At 35.8% G+C, this 7,955-nt stretch overlaps 1 protein-coding gene across 1 annotated transcript in view; it reads right to left on the bottom strand.

Annotated features, from left to right (window-relative positions):
* Positions 1 to 7,955, bottom strand: part of Fas1 (fasciclin 1 Fas1 domain-containing) — a 588,690-nt gene that overhangs the window by 7,185 nt on the left and 573,550 nt on the right. The window contains exons 12-14 of the mRNA XM_017905693.1: positions 3,139 to 3,301; positions 2,592 to 2,736; positions 2,287 to 2,328 (exon numbers count right to left, since the gene is read on the bottom strand). Of these exons, the coding sequence (XP_017761182.1) occupies positions 2,287 to 2,328; positions 2,592 to 2,736; positions 3,139 to 3,301 (350 nt within the window). The remainder of the gene's footprint in view (positions 1 to 2,286; positions 2,329 to 2,591; positions 2,737 to 3,138; positions 3,302 to 7,955) is intronic.

Genomic DNA, 7,955 nt, shown 5'->3' with positions numbered 1-7,955 from the left:
CATTAGCTATAATTATTTTTAAATTTTGCATTCAAAATTCCGCATTCATCGTGGCTTTGCTTGAAATTAGAAAATAGAATGTAAAAGGTAGAGCATTAATGAAGTATGATTGATCATTCATGGTGTTTAATTAGTTGTATAGAATGCTTGATCACACGTGGAATGTAGAAAGATGGTACAGTACGTGAAACAGAAAATTCGATTTGAACATGTGTACGAATTTGAATTACGAATTTGAGTGATTTCTCAGAGGAAAATATTTATTAGCAATAAGAAGGATGTCCAAGAAGAATGAAAGATAACGTTAACGATGAGTTCGACTGCATGTCACACTCAGTCGCGTACACGTCGGAAACGGGACCTGCGTCTTACTCTAACAAGCTTATGGCAGTCGAGTCAAGCGAACAGCAAGCAGCATGTACGGCGTATGTCGGTCGTTTTCTTGCAAAATCATAAGGATACTCACCGTACAATCGTTCAAATAATTAAGTGTTACGATACACGGCGAAATCTGTAAAACTCAGCACCTTAATCGTTCATTAATTCGATCTTGAGACAACGAATTTGCTTTTGGTGAATGATCACGTGACGACAATTAAACAGGAAAAAATTGAATGAAATCGAGCTTTTAGCGCGTAATAAAAATCGTGATCGAATGAAATACCGAACTTCAGTATTTGAAATAATTTTTTAATTTGCAAATAAACCACGTGTCTTTTTAAAAAATATCAGAGAAGTTAATGGCTTAATTCCTTTCGCTATTTTCCTCTTCTTTTCCGTTTTTTGGAAAATTTTGTAATCTACCGAGCTTCTATCGGTAATACAAAACTCAGTAACTAATAAAAATATAGTAAAATTTAATATAACAAAATTAATACTTAGATTTATAATTTTCTACAATGCTTGAAAAAAAGAAAACGATATAAAATGCTCTAAAGTTAGGTATTCCATCCAACTACTGTGTTATTTTTAGGAATTTTCAGCATGAAATGTAGAACTGTACAAAACGTAGAAAAATTACTTTTTCCAGCTTCTGCTGATGAACTTCCATATCCGCACGCTCTTTCCTTTATTTCAAATATTAAAAATGGAATTAACACAAGCTTTTATAACGCATATCCGCTACATCACACATCCATTTATAATATTGCACAATTTTCTCGTGCAATCTTCCCATTTGGAATTTCAAAATCAACTCCACGACGTAACTTCGACATCGACTTTTCATTCGGATATGGAAACTCATCGGCGAAAGTCAGGCAGATAAAATAACTAGCAGCCTGCCAGCGAATTACCATTTGATCATAACACAGCGAGCATTATCGACAAGTGGACGAGTTCAGCCGTCTTGCCACCCCGCGGAAAACAAAGGAACAAAGCCAGAAGGATACGAGGAGGAAGATGAAGAGCTGCGTGTCTATCTACGCCGCTGAACAATCCGATTCTTTCGAATCCAGCTCGAGAAAGACAGAAATATTACTTATCGTGCACGCTTACGCCCAATAAGCAGACAGCAACGCGAACAATCGTGTAATAAAGCGCGATCTACGTAACCAGAGTATCAAAATAGAACAGAAAAAGCATTCTTTCAAGCACTGAGACTGCATGAAACGCGCGTACTTGATCAGACTCGAAGGCAGCCGCAAGATAAAAGAAACGTGTAAGTATCAGTGCGAACGAGGACACGTGATCAAACGATCTCTCGAACGCCTCGTGTCAAAATTTTGCGTATGTCAACTACCAAGAACTCGTTTCGTGTGTTCCTTTGTCACGTGGTATTCGTGTAGATACTTTTGTTAAGAGTGTCGGTGTACCACTATCGAGAAACGAGGAACGTGCGTATGTTAAAATACTTTAAACTATAGACCCATCCGTAAGTATAACGTGGAGACAGAAAATTTCAACGAGAATTTCCACAAGAGTATTCGTCAAAATTTGGACAACGAAACTAATTCGTTCGCAGTAGAGAACAGTCGCCAGAAACGTTTGGCAGAGTATCGTATCGCTTGATCCTCGCGTTGATCCACTGGTCGTGTGATAAAAAGAAAAAGGAGAAAAAAAGAGAAAGATCGGTGGATAGAATAATTCAAAGTTTTCATAGAATTTTCCAAGTTCTCGCAGAATCTCTTTTCCTTGAAAATACACGCAGTCGAGTGTACGCGCGTTGAACACGGTGCGTGAAAGTGCGGAAGAACCCTTCACAAATTGACAAAGTGCGCAGAGCTCGTACTGGTGAAAGCACGTGTCGTCGCTCATCGGCGACGTCTAAACACTGAACTCACTCACCGAAAGTTTCTGGTCGGATCATGTTTTCGTCGTACTTGTCATCTAAATGTAACCAAATAGCACCAGGTTTGAGAATGAACAGACAAAGCCCCATTATACCGGGGCCACGGTACAGGAAGCTTCTATTTTCGCATCTCTTGTCCGTTCGAGAAGAGCAACAATAAAACGATACACCCGAACACATTTACGTTTAATACTGACAGTAATTTGAAACAAACGTTGAGTGTATCTGAGAATATCTGGGTAATTGCAAGAGTGCTTATGCAAACGATCATTTTGGAACAACAGGCAGATCTTTCACTTACTTTCGCTGTACTCCCGGACACGAAGCTTCAGGCTGTCTCTGGCTGCAGGAAGGATGATGGTGTCGTTGTGCTTCATCTCCTTTAGCTTGGCCATCGTGTACGCCTCGTCGGCTATCACCAGATGTCGTTCCAGGATTTGTTTCGTCTGGAAATTCATCGACAGGTTACAATTCGAAAAATTAAACCGTCAATTACAGGTTCTTCCAGATACGAGATTAAAAATTTTAAGTTTGCTTGGAATAATTTGTGAAATTAGAGATTGAATGGTTTCCTAACTCCCTAACTTCCCTAACTGTGAAATTAGAAGTTTCAGCTATGCTTTAAAACCTTGGAACGATTTCTGAACTTAAAGGTTCCATAGCATGGGATTTCCTAGCCATGAGATTGAAACCTCTAATCCTCGTGTAAAACATCTAATCCTCAGATCAGAAATGTATATTTGTTGCATTGAAATTTTATAATACAATGATGGATAGATGACAATAATTATTGTTCTAATTCACTGTAAGGATTGATTTAGTTATTGTTGCTGTTTACGAATACCTACGTGATAGCTAAATTCGGGCATAAAGATCTTTTTCGAAGTAGACGGGGAACTGACAGCTGCTACGTTCCAGGCATAATCACGTGGTGCAAAGTAAGTGAAATGTTTCGTCGTGTCATTCAGTTGGCCGTTGAATCCGTGTCGTTGTCCCAGGAAGTAGGTGGAACTGGAAAAGAACGAATAAAATGAATCAGTGATTATTTATTATAATAGTAAAATAGCAAAATAATAAGAGTAAAATATAATAATACTTGAAAAATATAGAAACAAAAATTTCTGATATTACCTTCAAAACCTAATTATGACACACTAAGTTACACTATTCCCACCTATTCTGATTACACTTCTGAGAAGCATCGGTAGTTAATCAATGCGAAATTTGAAGATGGTGAATAAAAACAGAGATTGAATCGAAAATATAAAATTTCAGCTTTCGATATATAATACATTGAAGTGTAAAGTATGCATTTCCAATATTACTAGGTCTCACAAATACACACGTCCAAATATAAAATTCAATACACGACATCATCGAAAAATATTGATTAATATCTCAGTAACTGATAAATATTCCAAGAAAAAATAAAAATCTCGAATCCACCCTTTTTATACCCCCAACTTTTCTCAAATAATCGTATCAATGACTCATTGAACCCATCCAAAAGAACGTCTTTTATTTCCCGACCTTAATCCCGGAACGAAGTTCACCAAATCGCTCGAAACAGACGAGTCGAATCCCCATTGCTGTAGATAAAAGACCAGGACAGACGTCGAGATTTTACTCCACTGACCTACCCAGTGAAAACAATTGGTTCGAAGCTTCAGAACTCGGTTAACCATCCTCCCTTCCTCAAGTCACGCGACGTTATACAGGATTAACTATAGACACAGGCACATCTCTCACAGGCCATCTAAACGTTCGTACAATACGACGCACGATTGGAGCCAGGGGGGAGCCTTCGACGTTCCCTTGAACAGCATCGTTCGTTTGAAACGGTTTGTAAATCAAGAGCCGGGCAACGCGTGGTAAAAGGGTGGAACGCGGAGGCAAACAAATCGATGCAGTGGATCTTGATATTCGTAAACGCACGGCCGTGACGTATAGGTAGGGAAGTACTACTATCGATAGGTTCTCGTCTGGATATCATGGTATGGGGTGATGGAATGCTGACATCACCATCCATCCACCGCATCGAATAACGATAGCTATCGTATAAAGGGGCTAATGGCATTAAAGGCTGCGTATAACCGATCGTTTCCTAGCCAATGGTTTCCCAACGATTCCACGTAACAAGATGGGATACTTGCTGGCCATCCTATCCGCCATGACGCTGCATCGTTTGCGGTGAATATATCGCCTACTAATAAATTCGTCTCGCCAGATGGCGCGTCGAGCCGCGCTGAAGTTAACGCGTTACGTGCCCTGGGAAAAATAAACATGGCAGAGGAACTTACGAAGTTCCAGTGGAAAAGTTACGTCGGGATATTCGATTAGAGAAACTGTGGCACGGTAGGTTCTCGGTTATTAAATCGATGTACTTAAATAGAAAATAATCGAACGATCGATAGGTTCGTTGTATATGTAATTGTAATTAAATTTCACTCGGGAATCGATATGCCATTCGTTGTGCATCACGAGACATGTCCCAATAATGTTTCTTTGCTTTCTAGGCCAGTAATGGCGAACCCGTGGCAAAATTTTCGTTCGCGAATGATTTATAGATAAGGTAATTTTATGTGTTAAATTTTTCCCTTTTTACAATATGTGAAAGCAAAATTTTGTTTCCCCGAAATTATACGTTTTCTGGAAAGGGGTGATTGATGAATCTACCTTGGCGTGTGCTGTTACTAGAAGTGACGGAATATAAACCACATGTAAAGTATTTGGAATTAAATGGACAATTGTAGAAATATCGTTAATAAATAATACATTTTTGTAATGGAGTTTTATCCGATAGCGTTTGTAATAGGTTAGGTTAAAATTAACAAAATTCTACTTTCTGTTGTGTTTTTAAGGTTATTGGTATTATAAGGTTAATACCATTTTCGTGATATTTTATGGAATTTTTAAACTCGTTCCAATAAAATTCTATAAAACTTAATTTTTCCCCTATTGGATAGCTTTTTAATGGAAAATCGATAAATAAAATTTGCGAATATTTGAAACTCACTGAAAAAAAAAAAATATTCCAAATATTTCAAAATCTATTAGTTCACATCATTGACGTTATACTACATCAGAAAAGGAAGTATGTAGTCCTAAGATTATTCCCTAGCCATAATTCTAATTGAAACAATTAATATTACCAAAATGTACATATACATTCTCTGATTCCTCATCTTAATATTTCATGTATATCTTCAAAATTCATAATTCCATGAAATTACTTTTTCCTATTTACGTTCTACAAAGGATATTTTTGTTCACCCAAGGGAAGTTTCACGTGTGTCGATTATCGTGAGCCATGAGAGACACGAAGCGTGTTAATTAACAATTAGCACGTGTTAACAACAGTCCTCGATACCCTTTTTTCGATGCTTTTTTTACTTTCTTTTTCAACGCTTGGCGAGTGTTTCGCTAGATTTTTCATGGGATTTTTGATCGATCGAAAATCGTTCGGATCAGCTTCGCATGGTGAAACACGCCCCGTGCGAATGTTTAGTTACGGAGGCTCACTCATTTAACCAGGTTTTATCGCCGCGAAAGTTTATTTATCGGTTATTGGAATATCATTTAATTGGATTTTCCATTATCGACGCATCGATAATTGAAATAACGAGAGGGGAATTAAATCACGACAGATCTGGCTGCGCAATATTCATACGGCTTGAATGTACATATACACCCGGAGCCAGTTTCATTAGAGCAATCTAGCGGAATGACGATGTATATGTATGATTTGCACGTGGAAAGAATATACGTGCTTCTACGTGTATGCACACGGAAGTTGGATACATGGAAATTCCCAACGCCTCATTCTTCGTTGTTAAAATATAATAGAGCTTCACTGGCACGTGCAAATCTTTTTCAAGATTCAAGTCGAGTGACGTATGTACGTTCGTATCTTTTCTCTTTTTAGATAGTTTTAAATAGTACTCCTAATTAGCTAATTTTTAGTAAACTTTAGTAACTTTTTTCCCTTTCGCATTCGAAAGGAAAAATATGAATTTAGACGGAGTATTTGGATATTTCGAGTTACTTGATTGATTGTTGGTTGGAAATTTATAAGTATAATAGTTATTGAAGGTATCGTAGTATCGTAGGATTTTCACCTCGTGTATAGGTAACTTTAGCTTAGAAAGTCACCGAGGGTTCGAGGGCCAGGTCGGTTGGAAAAACCCCGGCGATGCGTCAGGCCCTTAGCATGACCATATTTGGTCATGTTAGGGGAGACTTTTGGGGAAGATATAAAAGAAGGCAAAAGTGGTTAGTGAACAGTTCTTGGGAAAAGTGATTGGAAGAGAGTCTTAGGAGGAGACTTAGGAATGATCAGAACAGAATTGTGTAGAGAGGGGTTATTAGTTGTTAGTTGCTTAGTTGTATCTTAGTTGTGAGCTATTAGTTGTAACTGGCTGAGTTGTCATTGTGTTGTAGAGTTGAGTTGTAGTCTTAAGTTGTAGTTGATATAAATTCGTATGCTTAATCGTCACCCACATATTGTTAATTTAATCCATTATTACTTTATTATTAAATAAATAGTTATTATATTTACCACCACACCTTAGTCTCTACAGTATTATAATGTATTAATGTTAAACAGTGTATATAGAACAACGTATTTGTCGATTTTGGTGAATTTTGATTTTTCTTTCGACTCTAAATGCGAAAAGCTGTTTACTCTTTCGATCGACTGTTTAGTTATTTTCTGGGAACAGAAAGCTTTAGGTTGGATGTGAATACGGTATTAATAGGAAATGGAGAGCAATTGCATTCAGTACGAATTTAATAGATGGACGTGTAATAGGTAGAATTACCCAATTCCCCACGTAAGAGCTCTGTTTATTGTTTCAGTGAAGCGAAGCACGTGCATGGTAATTGGAATGAAGATTTTTCACGTTATTTTAATTAAATTCGAGATACAATAGAGAACAATTGTACAGAATAATTAATAATCAGTTTCTTTTGTTACAGAAATTATTTATCAAACAAGACTCTCGTAATGAAATTAGCTCAAATGTTCATTGATATTTAATGGAATTAATTGAATTAATTAATTGAATTTAATTTAGTTTCATTTCATTTAGGAAATTTAAGCTTTATATTCGTATATTGTACATTGGATTTTGTATATAGCTATATTAAATTCATTTTTAGATACTTGTTACTGAAGAGCAGTAAAAATGAAGGAATTTTATAATAATGTATATATATATACGTTACTTCATTCTATTAATTTATATTCTAATATTACTCTTGTTAAATTTCATTAGAAGATTTTTGAATCAATTATGATACCAATATCATAAAGTAAAAATAAATGATTGTAAAATCAAATACAATTACACATTTTAGGCCACTATCTTATATAGTCTTTAAATTCTGATTAAATATAACAAATATATTAACATCAGAAATTAAATGTATCTTCTTCCAAAACAGTCATATTCAAAATATAAGAAAATGCTACTATTAATTAACTGACATATGAAATAATTAAATATAATAAACATAACTAAATGATATTTTGCTGTTCTAATAATTTAATGAATTGTCCTTTCAGAAAATTGAACATTAATTTAGATATTCAGAAAATTAACATTAAATTATTATATTTTGTTAGTGTTACGTAAATTAATATTTAATATCAAATAGTATTATT

Source organism: Eufriesea mexicana, unplaced genomic scaffold, assembly GCF_001483705.2.
Source record: "Eufriesea mexicana isolate 0111107269 unplaced genomic scaffold, ASM148370v2 scaffold4304, whole genome shotgun sequence".
NCBI classification, from domain to species: domain Eukaryota; kingdom Metazoa; phylum Arthropoda; class Insecta; order Hymenoptera; family Apidae; genus Eufriesea; species Eufriesea mexicana.
The sequence above is the reverse complement of the archived record's forward strand: the minus strand, read 5'-3'. Positions and strand labels throughout refer to the sequence as shown.